We start from the raw sequence: 22,164 nt of genomic DNA on the forward strand, positions 1-22,164 counted from the left end.
CGATTGACGATGAGTTGATATTGTGCATATTATTACGTTGAAGCAAAATAAAGGAAGAAAGAGCAAAATGATATATACACAATTAATCAAGTAATACTTGTGTACTTGGAAACATATTATTCTCAATCAATAATCAATATTACCATTTAAAATCGGAAATTACGATTTTCTATTTCTATCTATATACTTTGTTCTTTATAACATGGATCTCAAAATTTTTACTCTCAAGCAATACCATGGCATACACACTACAAAACATTTTCCGTCTTCCATACTTCACAAACATTCTTGTATTATGTGTTCCTCTACTCTTGCTTATGGCGATTTTACGTCGAAAAAGGCCATACCCGCCTGGTCCGAAAGGGCTACCGATTGTTGGCAATATGCTTATGATGGATCAATTGACTCATCGTGGGCTAGCCCAATTGGCTAAGACCTATGGTGGACTTCTCCATTTGAAGATCGGTGTGTTACACATGGTGGCGGTTTCCACGGCGGAAATGGCCCGTGAAGTCCTCCAAACCCACGACAGCGTCTTCTCGAACCGCCCTGCTACTGTTGCCATAGCTTATCTTAGCTATGACAGGGCGGATATGGCATTTGCCCATTACGGCCCATTTTGGAGACAAATGAGGAAAATATGTGTTGTAAAGCTATTCAGCAGAAAACGAGCCGAGTCATGGTCTTCGGTCCGTGAGGAAGTCGACTCAATGACCCGGTTTGTCTTGGAACAAGTTGGGTCACCGGTGAATATTGGGGAATTGGTATTTGAACTAACAAGAAACATAACATATCGAGCTGCATTTGGGTCGGGATTCACGACAGGCCAAACTCGGTTCATATCAATCATGCAAGAGTTTTCGAAACTTTTTGGTGCATTCAATATAGCTGATTTTCTACCATGGTTAGGGTGGATTCATGCACATGATTTCAACAAGAGATTAAAACAAGCAAGAGGAGCACTTGATGAATTTATCGACAAAATTATCGACGATCACATGGAGAAGAGAAGAAACAAGAAAAATAATGATCAGGTTAATGACTTGGATACAGATATGGTAGATGAACTTCTGGATTTCTATAATGAAGATGGAGAGAAAAATCCTGCAGATAATTCTCAATCTCCTATTCAGTTAACTAAAGATCACATCAAAGCAATTATTATGGTAAGTCATCATTCAAATTATAATTCGTAATTCGTTTACATTAATAAACTAGATGTGGAAAGATTTGTAAATATTCTCACTATGGTAAAAATGAGTTTACACTTAAATATCTCATGAGAATACTTGTAAATCTTTCCACATTTAGGTTATTAAGGGCCCACACTAGAAAAACCGTTCATAATTTCATTTTACATGCAATGAGAAGAAAGAATCATGCATATATATAAATGGTTAGGGTTTTTTTTTTTTTATCAAGTAGAAAATGCTAGCTGTCGGTTGGTGATACCTAATTCGAGTATCACTCTGGCATGGATTATAAAACCCGCTATTTATTTTTATTTTTTATTAGGTAAAAAAAAAAAAAAAAAAAAAAAAAAAAAAAAAAAAAACGCTATTTATTGTCTCGATCATCAACCGTGAGAGAACGGTTCAGACCCAAACACACTAATCCGAGACTGCATCTCGATCAAATCATGGCCTAATCGACCAATCATTGACTCCTACTGTCCTACAGTATAAACTAATGTAATCAGTGTTTCCTAGGATGTCATGTTCGGAGGAACAGAGACGGTGGCATCTGCAATAGAATGGGCAATGGCAGAACTAATGAACACACCAGAAGAGCTCAAAAAGGTTCAGAAGGAGTTAGAAGATGTAGTCGGACTCAACAACACGGTTCAGGAAACTCATCTCGACAAGCTCACGTACTTCAAATGTGTGATCAAGGAAACCCTAAGGCTCCACCCACCTATCCCTCTCCTCCTCCATGAAACGGCCACAGACGTCACCCTAGGTCCGTACTTCATCCCAGCCCGCTCTCGGGTGATGATCAATGCTTGGGCCATCGGTCGTGACCCGTCTGTGTGGGAAGACCCAGACAAATTCAACCCAGCTAGGTTTGCTAAAGAAGGTGCCCCCGATTTCAAGGGGAGTGACTTTGAGTACATACCATTTGGATCAGGCAGACGGTCGTGCCCTGGTATGCAACTCGGACTGTATGGTTTGGATTTGGCTGTGGCTAATCTATGCCATTGTTTTACATGGGGCTTACCTGACGGACTTAAGCCGGGGAGTCTTAATATGGATGATATGTTTGGGCTTACAGCTCCGAAAGCAACTAGGCTGATCGCTGTGCCCACATATCGGCTAAAACACTCGCTGACATGAAACCAGGAGTATCAGTAATTCAGCAAACATTCCTATAAAACTAAGCAGGGATGAAATATGAACACACTAAAGCTCTATATAAAGTCAGTTTCACTTTTCTATTTTCCAAGTGGTTTTCTCAATTTGATGTTTTCCTAGTTCGACAACAAGATAAACTATGTTGAATTACAGAATATTTGCAGTTAAAATTTTACATAAGCGTATTGTATGTAAACTATGCTAAAACAATCAATGTTACAAAGTACGAGATATAAACTCATTCTGGCTTTGAAAAAAATTACCAGAAAAGAATAAATGTGTGATCATTTCATGAATATTTCTTCACGGCCTTGAAAAGAATGATGATTTTACAGTCACTACTCACGACAGTCAATTAGTCATCTTCAGTTTCACTAATGCTGTAAAATGAAGTACCTATAACAGGATCCTGATTACAGCAAGACCCACTGCTGAAATGGAGACCAGTGAACCAATGCAATATTTGATGACTTCATACTTTGCAGCTTCTAGTTGAGCCCTCAAGGCATGAATTTCCTGAAGAACATGTTTTTAAACATAGTTAGTCGAAAACGAAGAAAAGAATCTAACAGAAATGACGATTTTACGGAATACTATTCATTAGGAGGGTCCTTACTCGATCAAGCTTATTTGTTAGGTTGGATGTTTCGGTTTTCTGATTGTTAAGTTCCTCACGTATACGCCTGCATTCATTTAAGAGAGATTTAGCAAGAAGGTCGAGCAATGAAGTTTATAGAGATAAATCAGTCTCAAAAATCTTCTTGTGAGAGAAAATCAGTAGAGTTGGCTAACCCTTTCTCAAGATTTAGATCCAAACGCTGTCCAGCTGTTACCTTGTCAATCTCATACCTGGTCAAAGAAAAAGTCGCATTAAAACATTTGCGTAAAGATCAAATAGATGACAATCCAAATTCAGGCTTTAACGAAAAATGAAGATGAAAGAGTCGTAATAAGATGACTAACTTCAACTCCCGCTGCAATTTCTCTATGTCTCCCTGAAGCTTTTCAGTCTCCCTCTGCAACAAGGCAAAATGATGGTCCTGCAGCAAGGAAACAAACAGTGTAACATAAGAAACAAGTTCTTTGAATACGCAATAAAAGTTACCGATAACTCGATAAGGCGTCTCAAGACGGGAACATTCTTCCAACAATACCCAAACTAGTAGGGATGTCAATGGGATGGGGTGGGTGCGGAGGAAGGGTATCCCACACCAGCGTCTGCGGACTATAATGCGTGCCGACACCCACCCCGCGGGTACCCGTTGATCCCCCAAATTACTTTTCTCCTCAGAAAAAAATGTTTAAAAATATAGTTCTTTAATCTAAAATGTACTAGTCTCAAACAATTTATACAAATGCTCTCCGTAAACAGGTCTGAAATAGTTTAACATTCGATTAATTAGTCCATAAGTTCTTCAAACAATGATATAACAGTAAAAAAAAAATCATTCTCCAAGTTAGAATCCTAGTTTTGGGTAGTATAGTTATTAAGCAACGGTTGATACCTACCACCTGCCCCACCACCCACCAAATCATTACCGGCATCCGCCCTAACTGGGGCAGATGCGGGGAGAGACCCACCAAAACCCGCTCCAATGACATCCCTAGACAAAAGAAACTGGTAAATTCACTTGGGATATACATTCAGCATATAACTTCAAGTCAAACAAGAAACTATAAAGCACATCAACATTCTTATTCAATGAATTGGTCCTCTCAAAGCGTCTTTATGGCATTCATTGCAGCTCTCGAGCGCGGTAAGTAAGAAGAGTTGTAGCAGGCCCAGGGCAGCCAGCGTAAACAAGTCCAAAGTTATGGGGAATGGATCCAAATCTGTAATTAGAGTGTGTTCGATTTGGAGGAAAGTATCTTTAATAGAGTATATCAATATAATTTGATTATGTATGACTTCCTATATTGTATATATAACGAAGATACCCTAGACAAGGCCGTTAGACTACAATGGGAAGGGGAATTGAACCTGGTAACTATCATCAGTAATATTCAACAGGACCTCATTTTCAAACACTAGACTAAGACCTCAGTTTCCTATAGGGTAATGCGGTAGAGCAGCATGCGTATAAGCATAGATATGGCAAGTTACAAAAAGGCTTAATCTTTATTGCTAGAAATTTGCTCCAGGAAACAGCATATTACCTGCGAAGTTTGAACTTCTGTTTTGAACTTTGAAATATTCCCGTCCTGAACCAGCTCTGTCTATACATCATTCAAACATTGAAAACTTTACAGGTCAACCCAAAATAAAATTCCATAGACCAAGACTCGATTTACAAGTCATAACCCCAAAGAAGGAGCATACCTTCTGCATTTCAGCTTTGGACACAAAAGTATATGAAACATTTTCCAAGGTATCATTAAGAACTCCCGTGATTGCAGAGGTTATAGCCTCGGCTTGCTTCGATGGTATTCCTTCTTTCTCTAAACTCCTCACCTATTCAAGCAAAAAGTAAATAAATTGTAGTTCTTCGATTATTCAATTGCTCTAAGCCTCTAATATCTACACGAAGTCACCAACAAAATACAGAACTTGCTTGACATGTGATATACTGCTAGCAGTGTAAGAAACACAAAATCGAAGGATAAACTACTGAGTTCCTTAATTTGTTGTATATTATCAAGATATGCACCAAGAAAATCAATCTTTCATCAAAATTCCGCTTAAACTTAATTCAAATTACAGAAATAGGTTAGAAATGATCACAAATAGATACGGAGTAATACCTAACTATCAAGCATAAAACACAAATTGCCTAAAACATCAATAAACTTCCAGAAAATGCCGAAACATAATATGAAACCAAAATTAAACTACTTAGTTTATTAATTACATATTCACCAAAAATCAATCAATCTTTCATCAAATTTCCGATTTTTCTGCAGGAAACAGTATAAATAAGAATCTAAACACGAGTATCAATCAACATAAACTAAAAAGGCGCAGAAATGATCAAGCATACAAACATGAAATTGCTTTACAGAACATCAATTATGCCGAAAATAACTTCATAGTTCCTTAATTCATCGTATATTATCAACATACTCGCCAAAAATCAATCAAACTTTCATCAAAATTCCGAATTTTCTGCAGATAACAGTATTATAACTAAGAATCTAAACATGCGTAATATCATATAAATCAACATAAACAAAAAAGCGCACAACTGATATCATCAAAATGCCGAATATTAACTTCGTAGTTCCTTAATTCCTCGTATATTATCAACATATTCACCAAAAATCAATCAATCTTTCATCAAAAATCCGATATTTCGGCAGGAAAAATAAAAATACGAATCTAAATACACGTAATATCAACAAAAATCAAATATCAAAATAGAACAAAAAAGCGCACAAATTAATAATACCTAATTACGCATAAACATCAATAAACTTCCAGAAAATGCCGAAACATAATTAAAATTGAAGAAAAAGATTGAAATTATCACCATAGCTAAAGTATCAACAAGAAAAGCACGCTTTCCATTACTAGGAACTTGAAGTTGTGCGATCTGACGGTAATCGAAATTCAACCTGCGGTTAATTTCCGGCGTATTAGCAGTAAAACGATAACCACAACCACCTCTCGATTTACCGAACAATAAGCACCGAGTTAACGATCCGAGTTGAATCGCTCGCCTTGATGCCGCCATTGAAATGCAAAAAAAATATCTTCAAAACAAGGAATTATAGAAATCAATCAATTACAGCAATATTGTGAAGATAATGTAGCAATGGATATGAAGAAATATTAGAAGGAAGGTTGTAGAAACATTGTAGGAGGTAGAAAAAAGGATGAGCGTAAAAATGGCGGCATATAATGGACGGAAATGAGGAGAAGGATAGATTGAGAAAATGTTGGGAAGGATGTAGGTGGAGTGCAAGTTGGGATTACCGGTTTCGAGGATATAGAGAAAGATTGAGAATTTGAGATTGATAAAGCACTCATTTTCATACGAGACGGTTGTAATTAAACCTGACCCATAGACCGCATCGTGTCGGGTTCGTATTCGTGTTACATACTAGTATTGGTGCCCGGCTTCGCCCGGGCTACCTCTACTCACCATTAATTTTTTTTCATTAAATAAAATTACTTAAAGTTGCATAACCCATAAATTTATCATTAATATATTTTTTATAACATATCCTAAAATTACGATGAAATAAATTTTGAGACAAATTCACTACTCCCGCTATTAATATTTTACTCTTATTAATAAAACAATAGTAATAACGTTTCACTACTTGCCCGTAATCATTGTTACTTTCACTACTCCCGTCGTACTTATTGTTACTGTCACTACTGTCGCATTAATATTTATAATTTCACTACTCCCGCCGTAATTATTGTTACTTTCACTATTGCCGCATTAATATTGATTATTTCACTACTTCCGTTGTTGTTTCTACCACTCTCACTAATCTCGTTGATAATATTGTTACTTTTACTATTCAAATGAGTGATTACTATCATATAACTTTATCCAATGTTACTACAATTATTTTCTTTACGAAATTACATTTACTACTTAGGCATGCAATTTTAAGAGAATTATCTATTTATATAAATATATTACATATATGCATTAAATCATATCGAAAGAATTATGCAATCAATACTATATTATGGAATCTAACTTGAATTATTTATAACCTACTTATATTATATTTTTATATGTTAAATAATTATTTTTATATGTTAAATAATTAACATCTTTATACATCTAATAAAATATAAAGTTATATTTAGGAAAATTATCAGGCATCTTCTTTCCTTTAGTCTCTTTGAAATTGACCATCTTAATTAATTATTTTATTTTAAGGAAATTGAACATCTTAATTAATTATTTTATTTAAGTATTTTATTTTAAGGAAATTGACCAACTTAATTAATTATTTTATTTTAAGGAAATTGACCATGTTTAGGAAAATTACCAAGCTTCTATATAATTTAATTTTAACCCAAACTATATAATATTTGCATTGAGATCCCTCCATCGGGTCCATCACACGGTGCTATTGATTTAAAACTATATAGTATAATTAATTTGTATAACTTTCTTTAATTACATTGAAATCCCTTGGTTTCTGGATTTAATATATAGTATTGATAAGCGGGTCGTAAATCCTTCAACCCAAACCCAAACCCAACCCATTTATATCTCGTGTCGTGTTCTGTTAACTCACTTACATAAATGGGTCATCGAGACTAAACTCAAACTCATTAATTTTGTTTCGTGTTCTCGTGTCACGTCTATATTTGGCAGGGGCGGAACCAGGAATTGGATGTATCTAGGGCTAAATAATTTTTTTCGGGGTTCAAAATACATTAGAAGAGTTATACCCGATATTATTATAGAGTATATTTTACGTTTCACTTTCATAATATTTTGACGGCCATATTTAAGTGTTTTAATTTGCATTTTATCGACTTTTTAACACTCACGTATACCCAATGAAATATTTTATAATTATTCAAGTTATTTATGTGACTAAAAACCACTTAAATTGAGTTTATAAAATTATTTAATAAATTTCATTCTCAATGATGTACATAATTAAATGTACTTTATTTTAAAACAAGTTGGAAGTCGAAATTGGTACCTACATCTCAATAAAGAAACAAGATTTATATCTATTGGTTTGAACTAAAATAGACAAAAAGATAACCGCTCAAAACAGATGATATATGTGTGATATGTTAAGAACGAAAAAAATGAAAACTAGAAGTAAATAAGGGCACGAGTTATCATTTTGATGGTATTTGCTTTTAAGTGCGAAAAGAAAAAATTAGAAAATCAAGGTAACCCATTTTAGGAAAAATTAAAAGTAAGAGAGAATTAAGTCCAAACAAAAAAAAAAAAGAGAGAAAATGTGGTGCTGAGATTCGAACTCGGATGTCAAGCGTGGAAACTGAATGGCTGACCACTATGGCAAAGAAGATTCACTGGTAATTTACTACTCTATTGTATACTTATTTGTCCTGAAAGTTACTAGGGCTATAGCCCTAGTAAATTGGGCCTGGATCCGCCCCTGATATTTGGAAAGTGTAAGTATATTTGGAAAAATCCGTAATGGCCCCCTCGTAAAATGCAAGTGGGAGGGCAAGTGGGAGTATCCATTTTCTACCCACTTGCACTATCCACTCTCATTTTGTGAGAGGGATACTATCCGTCTACAACTTTAGACGAATATTGTCCGTCTAGAGTGAGAATTTGTGTATTTGAAAAGTGTAAGTTATATTTTTTCTCATTTTTATAATTTTATTTTAACTTAAAATATGTCGCGTCTCGCTTTATTTAACATAACACTAACGCCCTGTTCTTTGACTGAATACAACTTTACTAAGAGTTATTACTCCCTCCGTCTTAGTTAATTGTTGTTCTTTGATTTTGACAAAAAACCAAGGAAAGAGATGGGGCAATTATAAGATAATAAGTGGGCCAAATTGGGTGTAAATGATCAAATTGCTCATCAAATGCAATCCTAAAATAGAAAGGACAATAATTGACTGAGACACCCTAAATAGGACAACAAATGACCGAGACAGAGGGAGTAGATTAAATGAAACTTAGCTGAATTGAACTGGATGAAGCTAATTAAAATGAAATAAATTGAAATTAAGCCTACTTTAGTGGGTTTTCTAAGACCACTTTCGTGAGTTTAATTAATCTTATAAAATTTTCTTTCTGTTCCCATTTAATTTTGAGGATTAATAACATCGACTTAGGAAAAAAAATTCAAAATCTCTCATACGAAATTGTATGAATATACATACAAATATATGATCAACAAAGTTGATCTCTTTTGGCACAACAATCAAATGAAATAATAAGACTTCAGAGCTACATAGGGAAAACATTGTCCAAATTCTCGGACTCCAAAGAGTGCATTTTTATTACGAATTACTCCATCCGTTCTATTCATTTATTCACCTTTAATTAAAATATTTTTCATATAAATTACGAAATAAAAGTAAATAAATAATTCGGATAAAAAGTGGAGAATATTATCCTGTCCAAAAACTGATCCGACTCTGTTATAACCAAATTCAAACCTAAATTTACCTAAAGAATGATATATTCAAAATCAAAATCACATACAGAACAAAGTCTAAACTCAACATCGCCACCTTCTAATATTATTTAAGAGCCAAGGAGTACATTCTTCATATATTTCGCCGGAGATCTATTAAGGGTATAAAAGTTTATACAATAAACAAGTTTAGGACTACCAATGATATTTATTCATTATCATCGATTTTTCTTCAACAGCGAGCAAGAGAGAACAACTCCGAGGAAATATGATTTCCATCCATCTTCGTATCAAGTATGACGACTAAAGGCTGGAGCATCGACAGTGCTTACATACAGTAACTGCAAAGAACTACTCAAACAGATCTAAGGCTAGTTATAACAAATCTAGAGCTAGTTATAGTAACTACTGCACGTCTGCACCATATAAACCCTACAAAATCCAACAGTTAACGACTTGTGTTGAAAGTCTCGAAACAGCTCATGCAAAAAAGAACACTGAGATAAACTTCCAAAAAGAAGGGAGGATATGGAAATATAGACCTGCTGATAGTAGTACATCGACCTGTGATCTAGCCGTCCGATACTGTGGAGTACAAATTACCAATCCGCCCTCCTCCTTTGGTCGCAAATGACTGTACACAGAGAGAAACTACCTATCTTGAGGCTAAGAAGTTCGTGCATGCTAAGCCACGTGGCCATATGACGAATTCCTGTTTCACCGAGTGCCCCCGGAATTGTGGTTTTGGCCACCTCCCCAGACGCCTGTGTTCCCTGGCTGGGCTGCCCAACCTGGATTAGTGTTTCCAGCGGATGGATTAGGACCTGCACCTGACCACCCCATGGATGGGATTCCACCGGGCATGAATCCAGCCTGTTGTCCCATTGGTGCTGCTGCGACTGTCGGTTGGCCGGCCCATGCTGTATTTGGATTTACTATTTGCTGTTGTTGACCGTTCCATGGCACAGTCATACCCGTCATGTTGGGTGCAATATTCCCCTGCGCAGCATATCCATGACCATAAGACGGAACTTGATTACTTACAGAAACAGTGGACCACTGACCATAAGCGACTTGTGTAGGAACATTTGGATTGTTGGAAGACCAGCCTTGATTATAGACCGAAGGATTTTGCCCAGTGACAGGCTGACTGACATTTGACACCCCGTGTGGCCAATTTGACTGGTTCATCATGGAGTTAGGCACAGTCAATGGTGGACCGCCCACCTGTACAGTTGACTGTGATGCTATTCGCTGGCTATTTGTGATACTTGAACTTGAAGACAAGTCTTGTTTAGGTCCAGAAGGTGCAAAATGTTCATTGTTTCCGGCAACATCCCATTTAGATTTACGAGATAAATTTGACCTAGCAATCGGGGTAGATGGGGACGTAGGGGTAGGAGAAGGTAACCTTTCAATTCCTCCTCGCGTTTGTTGATTAGATGATTGGAAAGAGCTCCTTATTGGCCCGGAACTACGAGCATTTCCAGAGAGCTTAGAGGTATCTATTGAAGATGGAGCATTGTTTACAGAAGGTACTGCCTTGTCAAGTATTCCAGATAATATGTCGGTCAGAAGGATAGAATCATTCTCGCCTTGTGAGATCCTCCATACTCTCAAATCATTGGGAAAATACCCGGTGTTGCTCCATTTACGAAGTTGGGTAATAGAGAAGGGTCCTTGAACCTTTCCAGCCGGATCACGGTAATGCCAAATTTTTTCTGCCTCGTTGCCTTTTAAATCCATTTGAGCAGCCACAGTAGATAGACGAGGAGATTGTGACACGTCAGCAGCAGACATGTCTGATCGCACTGCAGAATGTTCAACTCGCATGGTTGACTCAGAAGTCAACCCTGCCTTTTCCCTACTGTTGAGCCTAGGTGACCTGTCTAACCCGTTACTCCAAGGGCGCTCACGAGTTGGTGAAGTGAAAACCGAGTCTTCCTTTCTACCTGAAATACCCTTGCCAGATGAATTCCTGTTTGGTTCCCATTTCTGGCTTGGGGGTCTTGCGTTAGCGCTCCAAGAGTCAGTAGTAGCACCTCCTTTACGAGATGAAAAATCATCTCTGCCTCTTCTACTGAATCCAGTTTCTCTTCGCCTTGTGTCACTTTCTGCATTCAAAGAAGTGGAAGCCGGTGACACTTCGTTTTGAAAAAAAGGCAAATGTCATAATAATTGTTGGGATATTCTCTCGTGTACCCCTCAACTTTTTCATTTTCTAAGATGTACCCCTCTTTTCTTGCAAAACCAACATTGACCATCAATCACTCTTAGCCACAAGTTCAGAATACGATAATTTTTTTTTTTTCAAATTGACCGTCTTTAAGAGATCTTCAGTTTGAAAAAGAATACACCGACGTCTCAAGTCGTAGTCGGGAATTATGGTCGGTCAAAGTTTATTCGTTAAAAAAGCTTTGACCAACCATAACTACCGGCTACGAGTTCAAAAAACGGTGATTTTTTTTTTCAAATTCAAGGCCTTGACAGATAATTGGTTTGAAAAAAAAATCCGTTTTCTGAACTCGTAACGGAGAATTATTGTCTGTCAATGTTTCTTTGTGAAAAATAAGGGGTACACTTTAGAAAACGAAAAATTTGAGGGGTACACGAGAGAATATCCCATAATTGTTTGTAGAAGTCAAGTTACTTGGAGGAACAGAACAAACCTTGTCTCGTAGTGTCAATTTCATCTTCAGACTCATAACTTGGATCCATTTTCGGATCTGCATGCACCTCTGGGATTTCATCCAACTTCCGTTGACGCTCCTCAGGTGTCTTCAGAAGCTGCAGTTTCTCTACACATTCTCTGAGCGTATAACAAGGTTAAGGAACTCTATTTTGTACCCGGGGAAAATTTCACAAATGATAGAGCAACTCAATACTCAGTAATAATTCTCTCATATTTTTGCTGCTTCCAGGAATATGTTTGGTAAAATCTATCTATATATATGGAACTCATCAAACGGTGAAAATTAAGTGGATGACCTGGAAAGGAATTCTAAGTCTACAAAGGGAAAGTTGCTTCCTGAATAAAGAAAGGAGATGAAGGTAGGCTAGTAACTACCCTAGGTAGAGGTACTAGTAACCCACCTCCCCTCTAAGGAAATTTATTACCCTCATGCCTTACTTTTAAAACAGTGAGGTGCACTAAGGCGAGGAGATCCCAAGGCGACAAAGAGCTAGAGTACACTTTATACACACGAGGTGCACAGTTTCTGCAAACAAATTTGTATTTTTTACATAAAATTTTGCACAATATTTCCCTTTTCGAATTTTAAAGAGGGATGACAAGCGCAGGAGTAAACACTAGGGATGTTGTGTCAAAAAGAAGGGAATAATAATTAAAAGAGACAAAAAATATAATGATTCGCATAGTGGTACTTCTCGCTGGTTGTGCCTTATCTATAAGGCACACTTAAGATGCACTAAGAGCACACCAAGGCGTTTTGGTTAGCGCCTCACTACTGCTTGACCTTAAGGGTGCGCTTTTTTTAATCTAAGCCTCATGTGAGAGTAATTATACTCACACTATCCGCTCAGCCAGTCCGTATCTTCCTTTCCACCACCGTCACTTTCCTCCCTGTAAAAACTACTTCTACTCCAGGTGAACTCTATGTGGGCCTATTGAGGGAGAAAAGTGCCAGAAATCATATGAATCCTCTGTCCTAAAGCACATTTTACACCATTATATTCTGGGTCCGATTCGTGGCCACAAGTGTATATAACTAATCCTTATGACTTCCAAAGGCGATCCATGATTGCATATAAATAAATCCCTCAAGAAAAGAAGCCTTTAGCTCTGGACAAATAGAATGTACAGTACTAATGATTGTGGGGCATGTATATTCTAAAATCATGAAAGCCATTCCACATTTCCACCCCTACAAATGTTAAAAACAGAAGAGGCAGAGTATGATAAATCATTAAGTAATCACATGAATAACTCGTAACCATAAAATGGGAAAGGCTAAAGCAAGATGCTATGGTTCCCATGTAAAGGATATTCTTTTTTACGCCCCTTCTCACTAGCGCGATCACGGAGATGGCTGAGCCTTACAATTTCTGCTTCAAGCCACTGCAATGGTCATAACACATAAATGTCATTTACAAAGCTATCACAAGGATAAAGAAGCAAGGGTGAACCACAACAGCTACTAGAACAAAAAAAGCCAAGATGGAAAACAAGATGGCCAAGATATGCACATGACGGGTGAACCACAACAGCTACTAGAACAAAAAAAGCCAAGACGGAAAACATGATGGCCAAGATATGCACATTGTCATGCCTGACCTTACAATGGACTATGTCTAGAAAGCTACATAGCCATAGTCAAGTGGAAAAGGAGGATGGGAGACACAATTACAGACACACAGAGGCACCCAAAAAGAAAAACCTAATTAAAATCAACAGAGAAAAAGCTAGAAGTATGTATCTTACATCAAGAACTCTGACTTCCTGAAGTTCCCTAGCTTTATCAATAATATCACCCTGAAAAAAGACATTCATCTCAAACTCATCAGTGAATCATGTATGAGACGGTTTAATGCATACAGCCGTCTCATATTCACATTTTTTTTGTAAAGAATCATATAAATTCAGTGCAGGTGTTTCAAGATTTTAAAACAATTTCCTTACCACAGTCATCCGGTTGATAAGTCCACATTTGATAGACTGACGCAATCGTTTACATTCATCCTACATGAGAAGCAAGAGAAATCTTATATTGTATCCAACAAAGAAATGTCAAACTGCCGGACAATCTTGACCCCTATTCACAGCAGTATTCAGAACTATAATTTCACCAATACATGTATGACCGTACTGATTTCATGAAAGTGTTACACCAACAGTTTCAGATGGCATATGTTGCCTCCATATCACATAACTTACTCCACCACAGAAGTTAAGAGAATATTTAAATAAAAAAAAAATTGCCGTCGGCAGTTGAGCATAGTAATCGATATCATCTTACATGTGTACAAAAAGCAAGTTGGTCGCTTCACCATTGTACTCAAAACATTACTTTAGGATCTTGAAACAAAATTAAAAAACATCAATGACGGAGTACAATTTAATAAAAGAGGATAACAAAGTTGACTTAAGGCTTGTGGATCTCTTTCATGCTTTAAGCAGATGTTTTACAACTAGGTATCAATCAGTGCATCATTGCCCTTTCGCATGCATATATAAGAGAATACTTATTTCTGAATACGTTATTATTCGTATAAAAATCACCTCAGAAAAGTCCTGGTTGGACATTGTATCTATTGATACAGTCTCCGTCTTATCGAGATTCAAGATCTCCAGCATGATGTCCGTTGTCCTTTTGCCAACTTTGTATGGTTCAGCAGCTTTGCTTGTACCTAGTAGAAAACAATCTCAAGTTTAATCTAACCTAAATATATATGTTAAACTAAACCAAACATAATTCTAACTTTCTTAGACTTCTTACCAGTTATCTGCACCAGCCTGTAAATATCTTGGTTTTTGCTGCTGCCAGAAATTCTTATTCTGACAAAAGCCCCAACAGCCTTGTCATGGAACGTTTCCGGATTTTCCAGAAGTGCATCCATCAAGTTACGGCGCAAGAAAATTAGGTTAATGTTATGCATATCAATAGCAGCATAGTCATCAAGGTTTGACTGAGACCCCCTCCCTTCTCTTTTACGTGATTTTTTCCCCCTACTTTTGCTGCCATCATGGGGCGAATCAATGTTATCATCAGCATCCAGTTGCCTCGTTTCAGAATTAGCAACACTTCCTTGATTATCATCAGCATCCTTTAAAAAGAAGTGTGATTCAAGTAGCTTCAACATTTCAAAATGACCAACTCGTGGCTTGTGAAATAATTTCTGTAGCATAGAATCACAAATAATCTGGCTCTGTCGGCGTGGATCACGAAGTTTGTTCGTTTTAATATATTCTAATAACAGTCCTTGTACATCAAACTGAGTTAAAACAGATCGGTCGCCCCTTTTCATGTGCATTATAAATTCCATTAGTTCCTTAGATGCCCACTCCACATTGCTTTGTGCACCCTTGGAGCGGGACTTTAACAACCTTCTAGCTTTTCCACCCCTCCTACTACTAGTATCTGGAGAAGAATGTTCTGAATCTGAATTATTAACATCCTTTGGCTGGGATCTTAACCTCCTTTTAGACTTTCGTTTCCCAGAGCCAGTGTTCTTCTCTGAAGAGTTATCAGAATCATTGTCTACAGATTTAGAATTTTTCTTTGCCTTCTTCCTTTTTGAAACATTCACTTCTGAATTCTCATCGAAACTATCTGAATCACTTCCTGCATCGTTGTTACCCTCAACTGATGGTTGCTGCTTATCAGAAACTTTCGACGGATTTTTTGCATGTGAAAGCTCATCAGAGGTAATGCATAGCTTCTCCTTTTGTTCCAACCAGTAATCCTTGAACAGATATTCCCAGCTACTTTTATCACTAAAAGCATCCTGACCCTGTGGCAAAATTGGCTAAGAATAAGTTTGTGCAAGTGATGACAATGTAAATGTTTCTAAAGGTGGTCAGTAGTCACAAGGGTTCAAAATCTCGGCCAAGTTGTATCAGATTTTCACTCTACCGATACGAGATATCGCCCGAGAAATCACCGAGATTCTCCGCGATCCGTCCTTGACGACCGATTAAGGACCGATTATACCGATACCGCGACTACGACCGATACCGAGATTTAAAACCATGATAGTCACAATGACCACTAAACAGGATAAAACGAGATTAATTGTCAATTGTCGTTCACCAAGACTCTTAAAATAGGACTCTTTAAGTGCTCTCCAAGATGCTCCCCATTGCCAGAGAACAAAAATAAGTGTTATTGTCTACAATGGGGGCACTTTTACGATTTTCATGTGCTCTCTAAGGAATATAATGGAGAGGAGCTCTCTATTTGCTCTTGGAAGAGCAAAGGAGAGCTAACTCTCAATTTAAAGTGGGATACAAAAGGTGAAATTGCAAGGAAACATTCGTTTTTCAATTCTATTTTATGTAAGCAAACAAAAAGGTAGGACCAAAATTGGAACGGATAGCACGTGGAAGAGTTTTGTTATCGTAGGTGCAAAATTGTTTGCTTTCCAATAAGTGAATGTAAATAGAGAGCAAAATAGGTGCTCTCCATCAATGACTATAATACATGCTCTTATCTTCTTTCTTGAGCATAAAATAGAGTCGGCATTTCTAATTTCTCAGCCAGAGGCACAAATACATTTGATTAATTTCTCAGCCAAAGGAGTCAATTCTAGAGTTATCTTCTAATGGGAAGGAAATGTGATGTTAACGAAAGGGGATAAATAATGAAACATAGCAAGCCAAGAGCCTTAACGAAAGTTAGCAGTCGAAGTTACAAATTTGTCGAACTGAGATAGTTAGCAATAATAAGAATCCTCCAAGTCACCATTATAATTGTGAGCTATTTCTGAAGTGCTGATTAGTAGTATTCCTCAGAGGCGGCTGCAAAACACGGACCTCAATCAAAGGAGGCTGCCAACAGCAGGCAGAGGTTTCTCTTACTGATGAGGTGGAGAGGGCGACTGAATGGGATTGTAGAGCACAAGAAGATGGCTTAGAGGTGAACTTCCTTGAACATGACACAGTTCAAGCATGAAACAAAAACAGTTCCGAATATCCTTGTACACTGGGAAACATGTCAAAGCTAGTTTCCAGGAAAATAAGGTTTGAAATATGCACAAAAGAAAAGAAACAAAAGAGGTTGCGCTAGATGAGAGCACCCACACAAGCGGTAGTGCTGAAGAGATGATTCCTTTTACAACCTATCGACAACCAGTTAGTGAAGGTCCTGCTTATGTAGGATATTTGATAGACAAAGGTAGCCAACCTCACCGACCACAAGGGTTAGCAGTGACACTACTCCTATGTCGTAGAATCTAATGCTAACTTTTTCGTTCTTGTCAACCATTGTAAGAACTTTTTTGAGCTTCAATACATGCAAAATTTTCATTCTTTATCGGTCATCAATTCTAACAAAGTTAAAATCCATGAACCAGAACTCAATAAAGGGAGCAGAAAAGAAACAACTGTGTACATGAGCCCAGAGAGAGTGGAAAAAACATATACCATTTCATTTTGTTCACTATTTTCAATCACCATTATAGTTTTCATGCATGACTCACAGAATCCTTTGTTTCCTCTAACACAGAAAAATGCTGCATCCTTACTGCAGGCTCTGCACAAGGAGAACTGACAGGTACAACACTTAAAATAGGCATTCTTTCCACACTGGTTGCACATATGCCAACCTGCACAAGAAAAAAAATAAAAAAGAAATAACAAATCTGAGGGCAACGTAGGAGGTGTATGGCAACCATCATTATAACAAGTAACGAAACCAATAGAATCAAAGTGCTTATGAGTATCAAGCAAGCAACGGCAAAATTGAAATCCAACTAAGTAAAATCAAAAACTAATCACCCAATGGTTTTATTCAGACCGTCAGGGTGATAGAGACAGCAAGCGGCCGTTTGGCTAATTTTGCAGCAAAATTATTTAAATGGAATACAATCTTAGTCTTGATTCCGTTAGTCAGAGACTTAGACATCTTTTTTTTTGTTGTCTAACTTTTTATTTTAGATTGTCCGGATAGGAACGTAGAACCAAAGGTAATTGATCTTTTTTTTTTTTACCAACAATAGTTCTTTTTAGAGTTATTCTTGCATTGAAAGAAGAGATAGCCGAGGTCAGTAATACTCCCTCTGTTCCATAATATAAGTGGTTTTAAATTATTATCACAAGTATTAAGAAAGTATTGGGAAATGTTGTATTATTAGTTAGGTGTTATAAATGCTCTTTGAAAATAGAAAGACAAACTTTTTCCACCAATAAAATGGCTTAGATCACCTCTTTTTCCTAATTGTTAGTGCTTTGGAAATGAAAATAACATGTAATACATGAGAAAATGTAAAACGACATATAAAAAGAAAATTTTGATTTTTATTAAAACGACTTATATTAAGGAACGGAGGGAGTATTAATCTAATAGTGTTGTCAAAGAGACAGAGTTAACATATCGTTTTTCGTGTTTTCAACTGACAACTTATCAAAAATTCAGGTGTAGTGCAGAAAATGTAACTCTTTTATTTCTCATCCATGTCACATGATACGTAGTCCTAATATCACCACAAGACAGAAAACTTTAGCTCCAAAAGAACGGCTTGACATTCAACAGCAACTATTCAGTACCCTACACCAAGGTATCAAAAAGGAGTGCAAAAGCCCTAAAGAAGTGATTGAGTACTTGAATGGCAGAACCTTCAATAAAGAAACAGCATAGCACAGCCCTTAACTAGAGTAGAGACAAATAGTAAAATATTCTACTATGTATGTCAAGAATTACCAACTTAAATTACTAAACTACTACAAAATGGTTTCTAGGTATGCCACAAAACATGCCTCAACTACTCGCGCAATATGATGATTGAGCAATGTTTAAGTTTTCAAAAAGTAGGCTTCAAATCTCTGATATTTATAACCGAAATAAAGTAAACTTTCTGATAACATATAAGGCCTTAAATGGCAGGTAGCTAATGTTACTTTTTACAGGTAACAGAAGCAGAACGATTTAAAATACAATTCCCATTAACATAGAAAAGCCAAACATACCACAGTACCAGTGGCCCTTGGTTTTGAAAAACTCGTCATCATGATCAACACAGGAAGGATGATAAGCCTTGGGGCAGCCTCTGAAAAATAAAAGAAACGAGCTTCAAATCAATTCCGCACATTTTATTACAAAGCATAATTAGTTGACAAATTCATAAGCCATAACTAAAGATCGGCTAAATTTCCATAGATGATTTCCTATAAAGGAACCACAATCTCATTATTCTTGGATTTCAAATACAATGGGATTAAGCAAAATGTCTCACTGACAAGTTTGCGAATTTCATATTACAAAGTGAACCCACTCCCTCTCTTCTGATAACACAAAGGTAAGGCTATGTATATCTGACCCAACTTTTTAGGCATTGGGGGTAATGTTATAACACAAAGCAAAATAGTGCATATATTTGCAATCAATTTAAAAGAAAAGACGACAATACCTACGATCACATAATACAAGGTCCCCTCCATCAAGGCAGATGAAGCAAACATCCTCCCCTACAACCTTCCTAGATGGAGTTTTCACAACTCCAGCCTTCGCATTCCGCTTCCTCTTCCCACCACTTCCACTACCACTTTTCATACCCTCTCCCTCCATTTCCATTTCATTTTCAGCAATTGGTGTCCCCTCATCCACCATCAAATCATCTTTTTTCGCAATAGTCGGTGAATGGTCCATTACCTCATCAGCCCCGTCTACCTTACTCTCTTCTTGTGGCACCTCTTCTTCCACCTCGGCTCCTTCATCCTCTTCCTTTTCCTTCAGTTTTTTCTCTTCATCATCATTTTCCGCCTTGTTCTCAACTAACTGGTCCACCATTTCCACCTCCTCATTCAATGGTGGCGCCCCCCCAACTTCCAAATTCACATCTCCTTCGACCTCACTAGAACACAAAACCCCATCTTTTTCTTCCCTAACCACTTCTTCTACCTTCTCAACTGATTCATCCGCCATTTGTACCTCCTCACTCAATGGTGCCACATCCTCAGTTTTTAAAGTCACGTCTCCTTCAACCTCATTAGCACACAAAACCGCCTCTTTTTCTTCCCCGGCCATCTCTTCTACCATCTCCCCACCTTTCATAACCTCGTCTCCTTCGACCTTTTTGGCAATTAACGAACCTTCTCCTCCATCCAATTCCCCATCTTTCTCAATAACATCCTCATTTTTCACTTCCATATCTTCCACTTTACCAACATCCTCGCCCCCCTCATTTCTAACGTTCATCTTATCAGTAACAGTCACAAATTCACCTGACATTTTCGCAACCTGTTCATCATTTTCTTCTATTGGTTCATTTACATGTTTTACCTCAGTTTCTCTATCTACACCTTCAACACTCTCATCACCTTCTGTTAACAAGTTATCACTAGCAACAAACGGTACCTCGGCTTCTTTGACAACTACTTCCTCCTTACTCTCTAGTTTCGATTCCTCGTTACCCTTGTTATCAATCCCTCCCTGAACAACCTCATCAACTGCTAATTCGTCAGAAACCTTAACCTCCGGCAATGGCGGGGCTACATCCTCCTCGCTCTTTGCTTTCATTTTCGATTCCTCAACATTCTCGCCATCAATTTCCCTCCCCACAACCTCACTAACCGCCAATTTGTCCGAAACCTTAACCTCCGGCAATGGCGGAGCTACATCCACAGCAATCACACCTTCATCTCTCTCCAATTTCGATTTCTCGACACTCTGGACCTCGCTTTCTCTCTCATCTATCACCTTTTCCAATTGAGGAATCTCCGGCGAATCTCCGGCAGTCATAACGGCATCGCGTACCTCCAATTCGTCGGAAACCTTAACCTCCTGCAATGGCGGAACTTCACACGTAACATTCACATCTTCTACTCCTTCCAAATTCGATCTTTCGACATTCTCAACCTCGTTTTCTCTCTCCCCGTCGTGAACCGCCGTTAATGGAAGACTCTCCGTCGAATCTACGGCGGTCGAAACGGTGTCGTTTAACTGTAATTCGTTTTGAGGTTCGGATTCTAACGATTGTTGTTGTTGTTCTACTGAAGGAGAAACCATGGCGACATCCTCTTCGTCCTCCATCGATGAAGAATAACCTGAAAGATTAAGAAAATTACGAAGAATTGAAGAAAACACGATTCAATTTGGGGGAAAATCGGGGATTTTAAGCGAAAAACCCTAAAACTACAAATACGTTTCTTCCCGAACTCTATCGGTTGTTGGGGTAGTTATGTTATTGCTCTCCACTTCTCGTCCTCCCAAAAGGAGTCTTTTGTTTTGCCATTAAAAATTTTAGGGATATTTTACATAGTATTTCTTAATTTTTCGACTTTTTATATGATATTTTTTACACTTTTTAAATATAGATAATACCTCTAATTGTTGTCATTAATCCCTAAGTGTACTCCTAAATTTTATTTTCCATCAATTACACTCAGGGGGTGTTTGGTTGGAGCTTTTGGAATGGATTGGAATGGATTCAAGTCATTCCAATGTTTGGTTGGAGTATTTTGGAATGGAGTTAGATACCTGATGGATTCTAACTCCATTCCAACCCCTTGGAATCCCATACCCATCTTTCTCCCCAAGGTTCCAACTCCATTCCATCCCACACATTATTATTCCCATTCCCGGATTGAACCAAACAACTTTAAACAGGTATGGGGTTCTAACTCCATACCTCCTTGGAGTTAGAATCCATTCCATTCTATGCCTAATGTTTGAACCAAACGCCCCCTCAGTTTTAGGCGTTAGGTAATGACTTGGACGCGTAACCAAACTTGTCATTTATTATCCCATGACATAAGGACTCTATTGGGCTCAATATCCATCTCGATTCTAATATTTATTGATATATATATATATATATAGGCTAAAAAGTTTTTTACGGAAAATTTATTGAATCCTTGCCAAATTATCACGTCCAAAGATGGAAATTGAGCCTAATAGAGTCTTTATGTCGTGTGATGATAAACGTCAAGCTTGGTTACGCGTCCAAGTAATCACTTAACGCCTAAAACTGAGTTTAATTGACAAAATAAATTTTAAGGGTACATTTAATGATAATGATAACAATTAGGGGTACCATGTATGTTTTAATAAGTGTAGGGGTACCATGTAGAAAATCGAAAAATTAA

The 22,164-nt window shown here is 37.4% G+C and overlaps 3 protein-coding genes across 3 annotated transcripts; 1 reads left to right on the plus strand and 2 right to left on the minus strand.

Annotated features, from left to right (window-relative positions):
• Positions 1 to 197: 197 nt before the first annotated feature.
• LOC141648474 (cytochrome P450 84A1-like) lies at positions 198 to 2,547 on the plus strand. Its single transcript, XM_074457161.1, has 2 exons — positions 198 to 1,166; positions 1,710 to 2,547. Exons 1-2 carry the CDS (start codon positions 237 to 239, stop codon positions 2,331 to 2,333), a joined length of 1,554 nt encoding a protein of 517 aa, XP_074313262.1. The 5' UTR covers positions 198 to 236; the 3' UTR covers positions 2,334 to 2,547.
• On the minus strand, positions 2,474 to 6,307 carry LOC141648475 (protein FMP32, mitochondrial-like). Its single transcript, XM_074457162.1, has 7 exons — positions 5,819 to 6,307; positions 4,672 to 4,803; positions 4,509 to 4,568; positions 3,315 to 3,391; positions 3,144 to 3,200; positions 2,968 to 3,034; positions 2,474 to 2,867 (listed from the first exon to the last, which is right to left on the minus strand). The coding sequence occupies exons 1-7, from the start codon at positions 6,020 to 6,022 to the stop codon at positions 2,748 to 2,750; spliced, it is 717 nt and encodes a 238-aa protein (XP_074313263.1). The 5' UTR covers positions 6,023 to 6,307; the 3' UTR covers positions 2,474 to 2,747.
• A 3,176-nt stretch (positions 6,308 to 9,483) lies between these two features.
• On the minus strand, positions 9,484 to 21,328 carry LOC141648477 (uncharacterized). Its single transcript, XM_074457166.1, has 10 exons — positions 19,488 to 21,328; positions 19,048 to 19,127; positions 17,506 to 17,687; positions 14,861 to 15,875; positions 14,644 to 14,771; positions 14,044 to 14,103; positions 13,846 to 13,896; positions 13,412 to 13,482; positions 12,074 to 12,219; positions 9,484 to 11,518 (listed from the first exon to the last, which is right to left on the minus strand). Exons 1-10 carry the CDS (start codon positions 21,107 to 21,109, stop codon positions 10,122 to 10,124), a joined length of 4,752 nt encoding a protein of 1,583 aa, XP_074313267.1. The 5' UTR covers positions 21,110 to 21,328; the 3' UTR covers positions 9,484 to 10,121.
• Between the last annotated feature and the right edge of the window lie 836 nt (positions 21,329 to 22,164).

Source organism: Silene latifolia, chromosome 3 (genome assembly GCF_048544455.1).
Source record: "Silene latifolia isolate original U9 population chromosome 3, ASM4854445v1, whole genome shotgun sequence".
In the NCBI taxonomy this organism is placed as follows: Eukaryota; Viridiplantae; Streptophyta; class Magnoliopsida; order Caryophyllales; family Caryophyllaceae; genus Silene; species Silene latifolia.

What these genes read in the sequence shown, in the direction of transcription:
- LOC141648474 (XM_074457161.1), top strand. Translation starts at nt 237, where the DNA reads ATGGCATACACACTACAAAACATTTTCCGTCTTCCATACTTCACAAAC. An exon ending in ACATCAAAGCAATTATTATG is followed by an intron (nt 1,167 to 1,709) that starts GTAAGTCATCAT and finishes AGTGTTTCCTAG; the next exon opens with GATGTCATGTTCGGAGGAAC.
- LOC141648477 (XM_074457166.1), bottom strand. Translation starts at nt 21,109, where the DNA reads ATGGAGGACGAAGAGGATGTCGCCATGGTTTCTCCTTCAGTAGAACAA. An exon ending in AGGAAGTCAGAGTTCTTGAT is followed by an intron (nt 13,483 to 13,845) that starts GTAAGATACATA and finishes TGACCATTGCAG; the next exon opens with TGGCTTGAAGCAGAAATTGT. An exon ending in GAGAAGGGGCGTAAAAAAGA is followed by an intron (nt 12,220 to 13,411) that starts ATATCCTTTACA and finishes ACCTTGTTATAC; the next exon opens with GCTCAGAGAATGTGTAGAGA.
- LOC141648475 (XM_074457162.1), bottom strand. Translation starts at nt 6,022, where the DNA reads ATGGCGGCATCAAGGCGAGCGATTCAACTCGGATCGTTAACTCGGTGC. An exon ending in CCAAAGCTGAAATGCAGAAG is followed by an intron (nt 4,569 to 4,671) that starts GTATGCTCCTTC and finishes AATGATGTATAG; the next exon opens with ACAGAGCTGGTTCAGGACGG. An exon ending in AAATTGCAGCGGGAGTTGAA is followed by an intron (nt 3,201 to 3,314) that starts GTTAGTCATCTT and finishes TTCTTTGACCAG; the next exon opens with GTATGAGATTGACAAGGTAA.